The following is a 17,471-nucleotide window of genomic DNA, read 5'->3' as shown; positions in this document are numbered from 1 at the left end:
TGCATGTCTGTATATATGTGACATTCATGTTTATGTTTATGTAATTGGGGAAGGAAACAGCTTGCTCATCCTTCTGCAGCATAGACATCACTCATGGTGAAGGAATGTGAGTTCCCTGCAGGTTGGCTCTTGGTAAAAGCATAAACATCCCTGGTCTCTGTTTCCAGAAGGCATGGATCCTTCAGCTCTTACTTAGCAGGTCTTTCTGGAAAGGGAAGCATAATGTGACGACACAGAAACACAGACATAGAACTTGATGGCCTAGGTAGACTCCCTGCACGTGTGTGTGTGCGCACGCGCGCGCGCGCGCACACACACACACACACACACACTCTTTGTATCTTGATGCTGGAAAGTGACTCTGAATACATTTGGAGGCCAAGAAGGTATGTAATGGCTGACCCTAGCTTGGGATAGCGCCTTCCTTCCTTCCTGCTGCGCACAGAGTTACCTCCTGGAGGAAGTGCTATCCCAGCTCTTAAGAAGCATGAAAGAGGGAGGGAAAGATGGAAAGTAATGAGAGCGAGACAGAGACAGGAAGAGAAGAAGAGCAGGGGAAACAGCAGCAGTGGCTTGGAGAGCAGCCTGTTTGGGGAACCCTTCCTGCTTACCCATAAAACCTTGCATGCCTTTAAAATCAAAAACCAAAACCTACAAACCAAACAAAACCCCCAGCAGTTCAGAGGGATAAATCTAATACCAGTGCCCCTTGCTAAGTGGCAAGACCAGGCCTAGACCTCTCTGCCTGGCCCTGGGTAAGGTGTCCCCCACTGTCCCAGGAGTAGGAAGCCCATCTTCCGGTCCAGGCCTTTCATTACCTTATCCTCTCCATGGGCCATTTCTCTCCATCACATTTAATACCTTCTCCGGGGTTTAGAAACTGTGACATCAGGAGTCTACTTGGCCAGCTAGAGGACAGTCAAGGTCTTGCAGAGGTATGTAGACTCCTAGAGAGCAGCTGTAAGGCAGTGTAGGTCCAAACTACACATTGACTCTGGGATCTTCAGCCAGAGTGTAGGCGTGTACGGCACACTCAAGGAGATTCCCATTGAGACCAGAACAGGAAGCTGGATTCCCCCCGTACAGGAGGTCGTAAGCCTCATGTAGCGGGTGCTGGGAACTCAACCCCGGTCCTCTGCAAGAAGGCAGGTGCTCTTAAGGACTGGGCTGTCTCTCCAGCCCCACCCCTCCAATCACACCCCCTCCAGGGCCTTCAGAACCCAGTCTAGACTCTGACTCTCTTCTCATAGCCAGGCACTGCCTCAGCCCTGACCCCAGTTTCCTCCTCTGGATCGAGCAGACCTCTCATCATAGCATTGTTACAGGCGAGGATCAGGGTCCAGGAGTCGTCCGATGGGCTTTCCTGGCTCTTATGCACCACAACAAAGAACTGGACCAGGAACACATAGGTAGTGGTGGAAATAGAGATGGTTTACTGGGAGAGAGAGAGCTCTTCCAGGCAAGGAAATTGGCCAGGGAGCAGTGAAAGGTTAGAGGTTTGATGGCGCCAGTCATTATGCTGTGGATCTGAATGGATCGCCTCACCTTCGACTTGTATACCATGCACACTGTCTCTTGCTTGGAGCCCTTGGTAATGGGGAGGAGCATCTAGTCTTTTTTCTGTGTCACTGGTTTTTTTTAAAAATACTTTTGTAAGTGTGTCAGACCCAGAGAGGTCATTTTCTGGTGTTGCAGTTACCTGAGACATCTCTATCTTGTGTGCGTGCGTGCGTGCGTGCGTGCGTGCGTGCGTGTGTGTTTGGTTTGCTAGTCTCTCAGTGACAGGGAACTTGATTTGCCTAGGCTGGTTGGCTAGCCCGTCCCAGGCATTCTCCTGTATACCTCCAGGCCTACCTGTCTTTACAGCAGGTTTGGGGAAATTAAACTCACGTCCTCACAGTTGAAAAGCAAGGGCTTTATTAATTTGAGCCATCCCTCAGGGGATGGGGCTCAAGGCCAGAGGGCGGAGGCACCCAGAGTGAATCCAGTGAAAACTGGCAGCCTGGATAGGAGGTGACATGACCTGTACTTTATTTAAAAGAGTGGATGCCTTAGTGGGACAAGGTGAAGGTGTGAGCGCAGAGTCCTCTGCCCTTTGTGGTTTTTTTGCTGGCCCGACCTGCTCTTTCTTGATGTTGATTTTTAAGGGTCCTTCCCTACCAAAGCCTCTCTGCCTGACCTTCAGCCTACCTCTTCAAGATCATTACTGGCTGGCCATTCTTTGTTTACCCCAATGGAGGCTGCGGCTGAATGTCCCAACATAGCTGCAGGGGCTGCACAGTAGAACCCCAGAATCTCATGCTATTCTGAGTCTTGAAGCAGACAGAACTTTCTTTCCTTACCCTGCCTGTTTGGCAGGTGGGTGCCAGGCTGTAGCTGAACTGTGGGGTGAACTGGACATCCAAACTCCAGGCAGGGGGTTCCCAAATAGCTGTCTTGGGATGTGAACTGTGGATTTTGGGAGTGAGGGTTGAGTGGGAGGCCATTGGGATCCTGAACATGGAGGCCTGGATTGGGCAGGGTCCAGACTTACCTGGAACTGCATGGCAGGCTGGCCCGGGGTCGTAGGCCCTGCCTCATGGAGAGAGACCCTAGCCAATGAGATCCCGCTGGTTTTATGATAATACAAAGATATTCTTGGTGAAGGCAATGCCTGTGCAGAGGCTGGTGATGCCTGTGGGGTGTGGAGAGGCCTCCAGCTTGGCAAGTCAGAGCAGCAGCCGAATTCGGAGATGCCAGGGCCACACACGGGCTGAGATTGGGTCTCTCTAGAGCCTTGAGCAGGGAGAGCCCCACCCTACACCTGCTCTCCCAGCCCTGCCTTATTCCTTATGACCTCAGGCCTGGAAGACTTGCTGGTGGGACCCTCCCTTCCACACAGAGTAGCTGGTTCACAACTCCGGTGACTTGGATCGGGTCTGCATCCTGCCTTGCACCCAGTTCCCGTTTCCTCCTAACTGCGGCCTCATACATACTCCCTGGGGCGCCAGCCTGCCAGCCTCACATCGGGCCTAGGAGCAGGGGTTGGCACCCACCCTGCCAGTCTGGTTTGGGAGATGATGTGGCTGACAGTTGGCTGTGCTGTAAATCAGATGAGAAACTCTGTCATACTTCCTTTTGGGTTGAGCTATGGCGGAGCAGGGGAGGCGGGTAAGATTGAAGGCCGTTGTCAATACCTGGCTCTAGGGTTGGAGGGAGAAAGACGCAAGGAATTGGGTCTAGAGATGGCTCAGTCCCAGGCAACCTCAACTTTTACTCAGCTGTGCAGTACTGTGCTACTTCGATGCTAGACAAAATACTTACTGGTGTAGCAGCAGTGCGATTGTTAAAGGAATAACAAACTGATTGTTTTTATAATTGGATTTGAGTCTGAAGGAAGTCATTCATGTCTGGTACTGTAAACCTGGTCAGCAGCCTGTAAGCCCCTAGGAATAAGGCTTAGTCAGGAACCAAACCTGGTTCTTTGCACATTCCTAGAGGGACAAGGCTTCTGGTCACTGAGGGTTGACCTTTCCCTGTAGCTAGTGAAGAACTGTTTTGCCAGGAAGGTTCGGCTGCTTCCTTAAGAGCTTTGAGAGTTGACTGAGGTCACTTGGGCCCGAGGGTCAGAAGTAAGGCTTGGCCTGGGTCTGCACACACTCCTGAAGAACCCTGTAGCCTCCACCCACTGCGAGTGAGGGCCTGGGTCCTGTTCTGTGGTCTGAATTTCGCTCCTGAAGTGCACGGGGAGGCCTTGCTTGTCCTTGACTCTAAAGTACCTTTCCTTAGTATGAGTTTCACCTGGAAAAAAACTGCTTTTAATGGTTCAGAACCTCTTGGCTTGTTTGTTTCTTTGTTTGTCTTGTTTTTTTAAAAACAGGGTCTCTCCACATGACCCTGGCTGTCCTGGAAGTTACTATGTAGACCAGGCTGGCCCCTAGTTCTCAGAGATCTGCCTGCTTCTGCTTCTCAAGTGCGGGGATTAAAGGTGTGTGCCACCCACCGCTGCCCGGCAAGCTCCTTGCTTTATAATTGATGAAGTCACTTTTTTATCCATCACAAGAACTACTGTGTACTCCAGAACACAGCATTTTTGCATAGTGAAGTCCTACTTCACTACATGAGTTAGGATTAAGGGAAGGTAAGCATTCTTTAAAAAAAAAAAAAAAAACTATCATCATCATCATCATCCTTATTTTACTTATTCACTGTACACCCCATTCATTGCCCCCTGCCCCCTCCCAGTCACCTCTTCCCACAATCCTTCCCTCATCCCCCCCTTCTCTTCTGATTGGGTACCTACCCCTCACACACACACACCCCAGCTATCTCCCCATTCAGGCATTCAAGTCTCTGCAAGGCTAGGCACATCCTCTCCCACTGAGGCCAGATAAGGCAGCTCAGCTAGAAGAATGCATCCCACTTACAGGCAACAGCTTTTGGGATAGCCCCCATTCCAGTTGTTAGGGACCCACATGAAGAACAATGTAAGCTGATTTCCCCTTGTTAACTTAGTGTCAATAGCACTGCCCACAACAGACATTACTAGTTAAATACTGTATTTTCCATGGCAGACATTATGAGTTGATGGTTACATCGACTTGTATACAGCCTAGCATAGTAGTTTGATGCTGCCCTCAACTCAGCACTCCTCAGAGAATTGTCAGTGGGTCACAGACGCCGCGACCTGCTGTCTTCTCTGTTCTCGTTAGAACTATGTCTTGTGACGATACTAGGAGGAGAAAAGGGTGCATGCTGAGTGCCCTGAGAACATTCCAGTGTTTAGCTAGACTCCGTGTAAGTTATCAAATGTGCCCAGGCAAACAGAAACAGTAACAGAGAAACAAGCAGGGCAGAGGAGCCATCATTTTAGGAGTCATAGGAACAAGCCAGAAACCCTAGCCTAGTCTAGCCTACTGGGAGTTTAGCATCCCCAACAGAGGATCCAACACGGCCACTTGCAAACAGTGGCAATCTCAAGTTCAGGATGGTATGGGACAGTGAGCTTGGTCCAGGTCTGGAAGTGGGGCCCTGGTGCCGCGGAGGGATGCAGGCTCTGTTCTCAGAGCATACGCTGGTACTCTGATGACCCTTGGTCCTTGCTGCTCAGCTTGCTCTCAGCTAAAGGAGCACTGGTCAGGTCCTGGCTTCTTTGCAGCTGGCTCCCCTGCTGAGGACTGTCCTAAGCAGTCTGTTTTCTCTTCCCAGGGCAGAGGCCGGCCTTATTTTCCCTTCCAGCTTCAGAAATACACAACACGGCCGGCTGGCCGTAGCCCATCAGCCCATCTAGGTCTGGCAGGCAGGCTACACAGTGCGCCCTTGTTTGCTTGCAGATGTGGCCTGATAGTGAGGTCAAGTCTTCTGCTGGGAGGGGTGCCAGGGAGAGACTGTGCCCCTCTGGGCATAAGTCCCAGGAGAGGAAGGGGACCTGACAGCGGGGGTTGGGATCTACGGAGACTCTATCGTACAAAATGCTGCTGTACTGCGTTGCATTCTCAGGATCTAGTTGGGGAAACTGAGGCTTATCCATTGTCAGAAGGGGCCCTGGTAGAACTCTGCCATCCGGTCTCATAGAGAGTCTCTCCTTTGGCTACAGGGACTCTGCTTGAGAGATGGACTCTGCTTCTCTCTGTTTTACAGATGGGGAAATTGAGACCTGGGCTTTGTCCAATTGCATCCTCCATCTCTGGTGTCCACAGTCCATGTCCTTCCTGTAAGGGTGTCACCTTCTTGCCTGGGCTCCTAGGACTGTGGGTTAAGCTACCCTTGGCGTAGGGTTCTGGGTCTTGTAGTCCATGGTGTTAGTGGGACAGAAAGATTAGTGGAAGGAAGGCCAGGAGGTGCCAAGGCAGGAAGTGGAGTTGGCCTGTGTTTCCAGGGAATAGACTCATACAAGACAGCGGGGGTGGTGGGTGGGCGTGGGTGGTGGGTGGGGGGTGGGATGCTTTCTGTAGACTGAGCCCAAAGTCCCACCCTCAGCCTTTAGGAAGAGGGAAACCTTTCTGATACTCATCGCGGGAAGCAGGTCTACCCATCAGGCCCTTGGGGCCCAACCCCTGCCCAGCCAGTCAGTGAATTAAGGTTAATTACCACTTTTCCTAACACCAGCTCTCTAGCCCAGGGGCCTTGCAAATCCAGGAGCTTTTGTACTTGGAGAAAGAAATTCAAGGGGCTAGAAAGGGGCAGGTGCATTGCCTTGGGGCTGATTTTTGCCCTTTGTGGCTGCTACCTGCTGCAGTGGGTCATTTTACAACCTGCAGGTTTCTGGGTAAAGCTTGACCTGAGGGGTCCGTAAGCCAGGGTGGGCTGTAGAAATGATGCCCCGGGGTATCACAGGGCTGCCTGTGCTTCTGGAATGTTCGTCTTCTCCCGGGCCCTGCTTGCTCTGACACCGCCAGCCTTGGCACTGCTCAGCATGCTGCACTGCCAGCCCCTTCCACTCCTGTAGTGTTTGTGGTTTATATCATTTGATATTAAAAGCAAGTAGGGAATGGGCATTCAGGCACAAAGCCCTAGGTTCACTCCCCAGTGCCACACAAATGAGGCATGGTGGTGCACTTGGGAGGTGAAGGAAAGAGGATCCGAAGTTCAAAACCGTCATTGGTTGGTTGCATAGTGACTTCCAGGCCAAGCTGAGCTACATGAGTCTTAAAGAAAGAAACATCCAGAGAAGGTGTCCTACTGGTGAGATGGCTCATTAGATAAAGGCACTTGCCACCGAGCCTGATGATCTGAGTTCAATTCCTGAAGCCCATAATGGTCAGAGAGAACCAATCCCATAAGCTGTCCTTGGACTTCCATAGATGTGCATGTGTGTGCACATACACTAAATAAATACATCTAAAAAAATGTCTGCAATCAAGGCGGGGTGGGTTTTCACTAGCTCTTGGATGTATGTATGCCTATCTGATCTCTGTGTGTCTTTGTGCATGTGAGTGTGATTCCTTCTAACAACATATATGCGATGGGTGTGTGCAGTAGTACTGGGTGTTCAATGAGTGCATGAACATGTATATATCTGTGTCTGTGTGCTTGCACTCAGGAGACATCTTTGCACCCAAACAGTGCAGTGTATGTTGCATATGCTGCGTGCATGCATTCCTGAGTGTTCATGCATGTGAGTCTGGGCATGTATGCTGCGGGGCTGAGATCAGAAGGGATGTGTGAGCCAGGGCCTGCGGTGGCTGTGTTGGCTGGGAGGTGAGGTCCTGCCTTCCTCCTGGAGGTTGCTTTCACCCCAGGAAGTGCTCATGTGTGTGACTCACTCACCAAAGGAGTTCAAAGCAGCCAGGTGGTGGGAGGTCTGCAGGATCCAGGCTTAGGGTGAGTTGCTCATGCCGCCAGAATTATGAGGGTTTTCATGCCTGTCCTGGAAGGTTCCTTAGCCTGGCCTGTGCTGTGGTCCCTGTAACACCCGGCGTGATTATCATTCACCGGTGTGCGGTAAATGGAAAAGTGTGGCTCATGAAAGACAGGGCTTCACATTAAGCACAGCAGCTGCAAAGGCACCATGCTTTTGATACGGCCACACTTGGGCTTTCTCACTGCACACCAAGTACATGCAGGGTTGGAGGCACGGCCTTTAATGACTCATCGAGTAGGATGCCACCGTGAGCAGAGCTGTGAGCAGAGCCTCGGGGGATGGTGGTAACAGATTCACAATATCGTTCATTCGTCGAGAAGTCACCGTTTCCTTGAAGGAGTCGGTTCTCTCCTTTAGCCATGTGGGTCCTGAGGACCAAACTCAGGTCCTCGGGCTTCATGGCGAAGGCTTTCCTCACAGACTCACATTTTTTCTGCCCCTAATTAATATGTAGTCCATACAGTCTTGTTATAAGTGTTGCTTAGAAATTACTTGGAGACGGACAGCGACTGATCAATGCTTCCCTCACGGCCCATGCACGCAGGACAGAGCCCTTGAAGAGATTTCCTGTTTGATCTGTTTATTTGTGAAACAGGATCTTTGCAAATGCCCCAGGCTGACCTCGAATGCTTGGACATCTTAACTTGCAGGCTTCGGTTCCATGCCTGGGTTTACAAGCAGGCTCTGCTAAGTCCTAAAAAATGCGGAGAGCCAGGGAGGTGGCTTAGTTGGCAAATGCTTGCCACCCAAATGTAAGGGCCTCAATTTGGATTCCCAGCATTGGGCTCAGCAGCGAACATCTGTAATCGGAAACCAGGCAGGGGATTACAACAGAGAGTTTACCCAAATCTGTGAGCTCCAGATTCAGTGAGAGACCCTACTTCAAAGTCATCATCATTATCAAACCATAGAGAGTGACTGAGGAGGGCATCGATGTTAACATATGGCCTCCACACGCACTCCCCGCCACAAACACCTGTGAATACAGCCAACACATGCACAAGAGTTTTCTTCGCATGTTTCGTGGGTTCTCTAGTCACAGGTCTGGATGAGCGAGCTCATAGAAAGCCCAGAGGACCTGAGACCTGTGTAAAATCTCTAATGGAAAGGGCTCCTCCTCAGCGCAGGCCCAGGCTCCCCTGGGTTAGCAGATTCCTGTGCAATGTGTGGGCATTTCCAGAGCTGTAAAAGAAAGTGGGGGTTGACTCTCCCCTCCTGTAGTGTCCTGTGGCTCTCAGACCCTTCTTTGAAGAAGTTTTTGTGTCGCCCGTGGGAACCAACCTGTGTAGACTCACTCACCCGGTACCTGGGAAGCCATGCACAGACCCCTCTCTGATCTTCCCAGGTGGTGGGGGATGGGGTCGCACAAGGACACAGGTGCAGTGGTGGCTGGCTGTCCCCAGGAGTGAAAGTGTCTGCTTGGGACCCAGGGTGCCTGGCGTTCACCCAGAAATTGAGCTAATCCCACTAATTCTTGTGAATCATGAGGACTCTTGGCTTTGTCTCCTGCCTTCCTGTCCTGTGGCAGAGGTAAGGGGAGGTGCGTGGTGGAGAGAGGTGCCCCCTGAATCCCAGACACTTCGGCGTGCAGCTGCTTCTTCCCTCAGAATCTGCTGCCACAGCCCCTGACAGTTCTGTGCTCATACTCTCAAGGGGTTCTCCTTTGGGTGGCTGCTCCTCCCCACCCCCTACCAGGGCTAGGTGGCAATGGCAGCAGAAGACCAAACTGGCTGCCTTGCTCCACAGCGTCTGGGAAGTGGCCTCTGGCAGCTCATCTCCCCACAGAATCCTGAGGTTGCTCCTCAGTGATATTGGGGGCTACCAAGTTGCTGTTGCTTGTCAGGGTGGGACAGAGGGGGCTGAGCTGCCACTGCTGCGTCAGTACCTGGGAGTAAGGGATCACGGAGGTTCATTTCTCACCCCTCTCTTCTACACTGTCCTCCCCACTCTTAGATCTCCAGGCCCCTGTCAACGGGGCCTGGTCCTCTTGCCAGAAAGATAAGGGATGCACAGGGTGCCAGCCTCTCACTCTGCTAGAACCCAGCAGGAGGAATTCCAGGTGATTCCGAGGTTTAAGAGTGTTTGCTGCTCTTCCAAAGGAGTCCAATCCTCAGCTACTATGCAGGACACCCTATAACTCTAGCTCCAAGGGGTCTTATGCCTCTGGCCTCTGAGGACGCCTACACTCTCCCTAGGCTGACACCTGTGCATAGGCATAATTTAAAATATAAAAAGTAAAGAGCCGGACACAAGAGGAGCTCCAGCCTCAGGGAGAGGGAGCAGGCCAATTGCATTTATTTGTTTGTTAATTGATAGGGTCTGTGTAGGGAGTACACCAATTACATTATCTATCTGTCTGTCTGTCTGTCTGTCTGTCTGTCTATCCATCCATCTACTGTCTGTCTGTCTGCCTGACTCCCTCTCTATCTATCTATCTATCTATCTATCTATCTATCTATCTATCTATCTATCTGCCTATCTTTTGTCTGTCTTTCTCCCTCCCTTCCTTCCTTCCTTCCTTCCTTCCTTCCTTCCTTCCTTCCTTCCTTCCTTCCTTTCTTTCTTTCTTTCTTTCTTTCTTTCTTTCATCTAGAGACAGGGTCTCTCTGTGTAGCAGTCCTGGAACTCAACTATGTAGACTGTGGCCTCAGACTCAGAGACCAGCCTGCCTCTGCCTCCCGAGGGTTGGGGATTAAGACAGGCACCACCATTCTTTGCTCTACTGGTTAATCTTGATCAATAACCCAGTGGGAGTTAGAATCACCTAGGAGACAGTGGGCATATCTGTGAGAACATGGTGGTCTGGGAGTGTCAGGCGGACTTATAACCTGACAGATGCAGAACTCTGACCATGCATGGACTGCCCAGAGCAGGGGGCTTCCTGGGGAAGATGGCATCTTAATAGGGTTTTACAGGTGGAGAAGTGTGTTCTTGGAGAGGCACCGCTGGCTGCCGGGCTGCTTGCTCCTGGGTGCAGCAGTGAGTCACAGCTCTAATAAGGGAAGTGAGGGGTGACCTAAGAACGGCTGATATGGTGGCGCTTGTGGCCAGGCTAAGGGACAACGTAAGAAAAAGAGGTTTCGGCAGGTGGCTGGTGACCATGCTGATAGCAGAACTCCATAGTAACAGGTTCTATTGTTATTTTTGTATGCACGGGGCTCGCATGCAGCGGCCTGCATGTGCTTTCTGAACTTACTGCACTCAGTTCTCTCCTCCCACCATTACACGGGCTTCCTTTGAGTAAACTCAGGCTGTCACTCTGGGGCAGCAAGATGATACCTTTACCTGCTGAGCCATACCACTGGCTCCAAAGCGACAGATTTTAAAGAGAGCTTAAGCCAGGCCTAACGCTACACACTTGTGATACCGGCACTGAGGTGGGATCCAAGGTCATGCTTGGATACAAAGTGAGCCTTACACCAGCCTGGGCCAGGTGAGCCCTGATAGCGGCAGTTCTTGTGGTGACCCCTGATAGCGGCAGTTCTTGTGGTGACCCCCCCCCAACCATAACATTATTTTCATCACTACTTCATAACTGTAATTTTGCTACTGCTGTGAACCGTAATGAACATGTCTGTGTTTTCAGATGGTCTTAGGTGACCCCATGAAAGCGTTCGTCCACCCCCAAATGGGTCGCACCAAATGATGACAGTTAGTGATATGAGTATTGAATGAATGAATGAATGAGTGAGTGAATGAATATCCAAACGAGTCAGCCAATGAAGGAAGGGCAGAAGCAAGGGGGTCTGGGGCCATTCTTGGAGAAGGCTTTTGTATTTCATTTTTTTGGGGGAGGGGGGCTCTCTGTTCCAGTTTCATTTCTCCAGGTCAGGAGGTTCTCCGCTCCTGGATGCTCTCACTATTGAGAACTTGTTGCTGGTTTTGTTTTGTTTTTTAAATATCCAGGTTAAAATAAATAAGCTAAAGTGTTCAGCTGTTGTCCTTGTGGCCATTCAGCAAGCAGACCCATCGATTCTCAGGATGATTATGTCAAAAGTATCTAAGTTTTCTCTCCCTCCTCCCGGCATTAAGAGACTGAGTGTGAACTCTGCTGCTGTAGGCCCATGAGGTGTGAATCTGGGTTGGTGTGAATCTGGGTTGGTGTGAATCTGGGTTGGTGTGAATCCGGGTTGGTGTGAATCCGGGCTGGTGTGAATCTGGGCTGGTGTGAATCTGGGCTGGTGTGAATCTGGGTTGGTGTGAATCTGGGTTGGTGTGAATCTGGGTTGGTGTGAACCTGGGTTGGTGTGAATCATCTGGGTTGGTATTTCCCATCTGGCTTTGGGTGCAGTGTCGTGACTGAATGTCTTTGTTGTTGCCTCCAGGGTCTGCCACCCAAGAGTATGAGCCTCTGAGATGGAGACATCAGCCCAAGCTCCTGCACTGGAGAAGAAAGAAGCCAAGAGTGGTCTCCTGGAGGATAGCAGCTTCCCCGACCCAGGGAAAAAGGCCTGTCCTCTGGCAGTGGCTGCCCCAGCGGCAGCTGTCGCAGCCCAAGGAGGTACGCTTTCTGTTTTGCACACTTGGAGAGCAGCAAGGGTGTTTTTCACGAGGTCATTAGGATTTAATGAGTGTGCTGGCCCCTGTCATCTGGGAGGCATGCTGGGTTTATGGAGGGCAGTGCCTCTGCCCCAGGAATCCCAGTCCCCAAGAAGGTGGCTTGAGGCTTTCTCTGGAGAGCTGGCTACTCCAGTCTGGTGGCTGAGGCCTGAGCAGGGAGAGCAGGGGAGGGAGGAGAGTCACGCTGGGCATCTGCCTGGCCACCCTGGGGTGTGTTCCGCTGGCACTGGGAGATGAATCCTGAGAGCTCCTTGCCTCTTGCCCGCCGAGGACTATTTCAGAAAGTAATTGTCTGCCAATGCCTGCTGGCTGTAATTAGAGGGTCAGGTATGGAATTTACTCTCTTAGGTGGATTCCTGGCCAACTTAATTACAACAGAAGGGACTCCATGAGAGAGCCACAGTCTCTCATTTCACTGTCCCTAAGAGAGATGTTCTCTGGTTTCCATGCTCCGTGCCAGCATCCTGGTTGGGTAGTTTGACGGGAAGGTGAGACCTCCCTTGTCACTGGGCTGTCCATCTGGAGGCCACACAACTATTCTGTCTCAGAGCGAAGAAACAGATTTATTTTCTGTCCTTTTAATTCAGACACATTTAGTTGTGCTCTGACGCTTTCTTGCCCAGGTAGAACACCCGAGGCACTGTGTTCAAGGGGAGAGCTAAGTTCATTTCCTTCCACCCCTGAGCGAGGCTGCATAGATATGGTCTGTGGACTGTGCTTGGGGTAGCATCAGGGGCCTGAACTCTCGAAACGGAGCCACCCTTGAGTTACACAGAGTGTTGACGCTACATTTATTTTCTTCTCTCCCCATGATTCTGAGTTGAAAATAGTTATCAAGTCGTAAGCGGGAGATGCAAGGTCAGCCTTGAGCACCTCTGGGCAGAGGATCTGAGTCTGTGGGCTTGGTGTGGAGGCTTAACTCTTAGGTCAGGAAAGAGGAGCCACAGCCCAATGGGTCATCCAGCCAGGGAGGTGCAAACGGAGACACAGTGCAGTGAGGTGAAGCCCTGGGCAGTGGTGGTCCTCAGATTTCCTCCCTGCCGTGTTCTCTGAGACTGAGAGAGTTGCTAGGATTTAGCTTCCAGTATCTCCCACCTGTCCTGAGGGATACGTGCTGTTTTGGCCTTCCTCTCCTCATACAAGCAGAGCCATTCCCTGCCCTGTCACAACAGACTTAGGCAGTAATTAGACAGTAATTAGGACATAATTGAGGGGAGAGGGGCCCTGTGGCATCAGAGCCAGTTGTCACTGTTGAGGCCAGTGACAGCAGATGCTTGAGGGGTTTTCTGCTGGGAAAGGGGGCAAAGTGTAGAGCACAGCCACTGTGGTGGAGCACAGCCATTCCCATGGAGTACTAGCCCCACACTGTGCTCACCCCATACCCTCTCAGTGCCTGTCCTTAGGGAGCTTGGCTCATGAGGTTCAGCACATCAGACATTTGTCACATAAACAGGCAGTTTATGGCCTGTGGAAGTCTCAGGCCCGGCACGTGCAGTAAGGAGCCAGGAGGACCCTGGAGTGACTTCTTCCATTGAAGTGTGCTGTACCTGCTCCCTGAGCAGCTTATCTGGAAGGGTGCCCATGGTCTGGGAAGACTGGCTATGCCTGTGGGTTAAAGGGGACACATGGAATCTGCCTCTACTGAAGGTGGGCTAAAGAAGAGAGGGGCAAGGAAGTCCAGTGGTGCAGCCCAAAGGATATTGCTGGGAATGCACTTGTCTGTTAGCTGCAGTCCTTAAGATCTTAAAAGCAGGTTGGCAAAGATAACATCCCCCGGGAAAGACTCCTGCTGCCAACTCAGATTCCGTCCCTGGAACCCACATGGTGGAAGGTGAAAACCGGCTTCTGCAGGAAGTCAGTCATCTGGCCCCCCCCCGTACATGCATGCATGTGTCCCCTTCCATAAGTATGATTAAAACATTCAGAAAACATTTGAAGACCCCACTCCTACTTAAATTCTCTGTGAGAGCAAAGGTACCAAGAAAAACACATCTTGTGCTCAGACCCCAAGGGCCAGGATGCCCCAGACCAGTGGTTCTCAATCTGGTGTAGGTCATTGGGGACAGGGGGTGTTGGATGACCCTTTCACAGGGGTCACAGATCAGATATCCTGCATATCAGTTATTTCCATCATGATTCATAACAGTAGCGAAATTACAGTTATGAAGTAGCAATAAAAATAATTTTATAACTGGGAGGTGTGTGCGGGTAAGCGCACAAACCTTTGCGAGTGGGCAGAGCAGGGCCTGGTGGGTCAGGCCTGCAAGTTGCACTGCAGACAGATGGGGAAGCCTGGTTTCAGGATCAAGCAGGAGGCCTCCCGAAAGCCTGAGCAGGAGCCACACTGGGTGGGTCTTTCACAGTCTCTTTGGCTGTTGAGCTAACACTCTAGAGGCCATAAATCTTTAAAAATACATTTTGGCCAGGGTCCCCCCCCCCCACCCTCTAATTTTTAAAATGGTGTAATTTGCAAAGCAATTTAAGTCAGATGTTTCTTGTTGCTTTCCACCGAGTTTGTCCAAATGCTGTCGGTTTTTCCTGTCTGCCACGGGTTACTTTCCAAAAATATTTCTGAACTGCCTTGTGTGCTTCCATGGGGACTGAACCATTCTAGAAGCCTCGGGGACAGCCTTGAACCTTAAAGCTGGGGTTGAATCTTGTGCTGGAATCAAGCGCCCAGTCTGGTCACAGTGATGTTATCTCTGTGAGGCAAAGCCAGGTGGCCAGACGTCGCGGTCCTTCCTCTCCTGTAGCATCAGCACCCCCTTAAGAATTGGAACTGTTGGGCTGGAGAGATGGCTCAGTGGTTAAGGGCACTGACTGCTCTTCCAGAGGTCCTGAGTTCAAATCCCAGCAACCACATGGTGGCTCACAACCCTCTGTAATAGGATCTGATGCCCTCTTCTGGTGTGTCTGAAGGCAGCTACAGTGTAATTATAATAATAATTATATTATTATTATTATATTTATATTATTATTATTATTCAGGCTTGCCTAGTGTCATCGAGCCACACCCCAGCCCTGAGACTCTCTTACATCTGTACTTCTTACATTCTGGCTTCCTGTGGGAAAAAGGAGTCTTTCCTTGTGCTCAGCAGTGGCTGATCCCAAGTAACTGCCAGCAGCTTTCACCTGTTCCATGGTACTTCGTTGGCACTGACAGCAGTGCCCAGACAGTGGAGTTAGACTGCCTGAACTAGTAGTTTATGTTCCCTTGACCTCAGGAAGCATGTGCCTCGGTTTTCTCATCTGTGAAATGGGTGTAATGATGGTAGATGTTCTGCAGCACTGTTGGATGCTATCTGAGTTAGACATGGGCATGCTTAGCACAGAGGAACAGTCAGTTTGTGTGGAGCACAAGGGATGTCTTTTCTGTGTTTACTATCACCATTCTTGTTAGTGTTCTTCACTCAATGTGCTGACTCAGCCTGACCTAGACAGTGTCCGTCCCATTGGTTACCCTTGCGTACAGGGCCCCCTGAGGCACAGCAGCTTCCAGAAGCCCAGCTTTCTGACATCCTTATTCTCCAAAGAAGCATAATCAGGCCCCAGCCCTGATTTGCTGGGTTGCCCTAGCAGGCCCCTTGCCTCTAACTCAGTCTTCGCTTCTGTACACTGAATAGCACAGCGAGATCAAGGTCGCCTAAGCTTGAGAGTGCCATCATAAAAGTGGGGCTCGAGGTCTGGGCTTCATGATTACTTCCAGTAAACCTTTCCATTTCTCAGTGTGATTGCCCAAAAGCGAGAGCGACCGGGGATGTAGCTGATCAGCAGACTGCTTTTCTAACGTGCCAGAAGTCTTGGGTTCCAGTCCCAGCACTGCACAAACCCAGTCTGGTAGCCATGTGTGTAAGCCCAGCGCTCCAGAGGTGCCAGAGTCAGGACAGTGAGGAGTTCAACATCACAGCCAGTATGAGCCAGCCTGGGCTTGAGAGGAGCAAGCTAGCTTCCTTTGGCCAGGTCAGCCTACCATGGTTACAAACCGAATGACTCTTTGTTCCTGAAGGTTCTGTGTCACCTTCCCATAATAACTCCTTTATCTTGTTCACTGATTGGCTTTCTGGAAAGCGTCTTTGAGACTGTTTGGCTTGGAGTATGTGGATGCATGTCTTCTGTATTGGAATGCTGTATAACACCAGGAGACCCCCTGCCTCTCATGTCTGTCTGTCTATCTACCCATGTATCTGTCTATCTCTATGGTCTTATATAGTCCAGGCTGGCCTCAAACGTGGTTTCATAGCTGAGGATGGCCTTCAACTTCTAATCTTCCTACCTACCTCCCGAGCACTGGGATTACGGGAGTGTACCTACTTTATGGTGCTTTTGTGGTACTAGGGATGGAACCAAAGCTTGATGCAAAACTGGTAAGCGCTCTCTCCCCAGCCCACCAGGAAGACCATTTAAGCAACTCGGACCTACAACCTTTTTCTGGATCTGCAGTGCTCCCATTTTACCTACCTTGCCATGGTCAGGGATCTGTGGGGTATCCTTCAACCCAAGCACCGCTCAGGGTCCTTCTGTCTGTCCTCTTGGATGCCTACTGTCATTATTAATACCGCCCACTCCTGTCACCAGCACAGCAGCCGTTCCACCAACCATCCATCATTCCAGGTGTGCCGCCAAGTGGGCTGTAGTGGGCAGCTGCTCCTGCTGGCCTGAGCTTCCGGGCTGTGGCGGTCAGTTGATGCTGGCCCTGTCCTGCGTTCCCCAGGCCTCGTGGACAGCAGGGAACTTGCCGAGCATCCAGCCTCCCCTCCTTACCTGTCTCTCTGTGGGGCCACACACAGGCCGGGATGCACTCAGGTGTGACTAAGTGGGCAATTATTCTTACTTAAGCGACGTTCAGGATTGCTGCTGGAGCTGCACAGGAGCTGGCTTTATGGCCCAGCCACACAGAACAGCTTGTCCCCATCAGACTCTTTCCAGAGAGAGCAGCACTGCTGTCCCCAGCAGCTTGGCTTGCCATGACACTGGAAATAGTGGGGTTCTGGACAGTCTGGAGTATTGGGGTACCCGATGCGGGGAAGGGGTGATGGAGGTCCTTCCCTGTCGGAAGCAGTGTCTCTTGGTTAGAACAAGTCTGGTTTGGGGTCAGTTAGGCTGAGTCTCAAACAGACATAGTTCCCAACCCTACCGATGATCTGATTTATTCTATCCGTACCTATCTGTGAGCTTAATTCATTAACTTAGGAACCATAGCCAGTGTTGGTCACTGCACTCACTGCTCTGCCAAAATATCCAACCAAAGCACTTGAAGAAGGAAGAGGATTACAGTGTGAGAGGCTCCTGCTACATTCTGTTCTCTGGGCCTTGACTATGCTAAGTGGACACATACATACATACATATATACATACATACATCCTTCCTCCCTCCCTTCCTCCTTCCCTCACTCCCTCCCTCCCTTCCTCCTTCCCTCACTCCCTCCCTTCCTCCCTCCTTTCCTCCCTTCCTTCCTTCTTTCTTCCCCTCTTCCTCCCACCCCTCTTCTCTCTCTTCTGTCCTCCCCACTCTTCTCCCCCCCAACCCCCTTTATCTTAGGGTTTCCATTGCTGTGATAAAATGCCGTAA

The 17,471-nt window shown here is 51.1% G+C and overlaps 1 protein-coding gene across 1 annotated transcript in view; it reads left to right on the top strand.

Moving 5' to 3' along the window:
- Window positions 1-17,471, top strand: part of Gli2 (GLI family zinc finger 2) — a 216,292-nt gene that overhangs the window by 40,882 nt on the left and 157,939 nt on the right. The window contains 1 exon segment of the mRNA NM_001107169.2: window positions 11,668-11,843. Within this exon segment, the coding sequence (NP_001100639.2) occupies window positions 11,699-11,843 (145 nt within the window). The 5' untranslated portion in view covers window positions 11,668-11,698.

This window comes from Rattus norvegicus, chromosome 13 (assembly GCF_021556685.1).
Source record: "Rattus norvegicus strain SHRSP/BbbUtx chromosome 13, alternate assembly SHRSP_T2T, whole genome shotgun sequence".
Lineage (NCBI taxonomy): Eukaryota > Metazoa > Chordata > Mammalia > Rodentia > Muridae > Rattus > Rattus norvegicus.
This window is presented reverse-complemented; position numbering and strand designations above follow the sequence as displayed.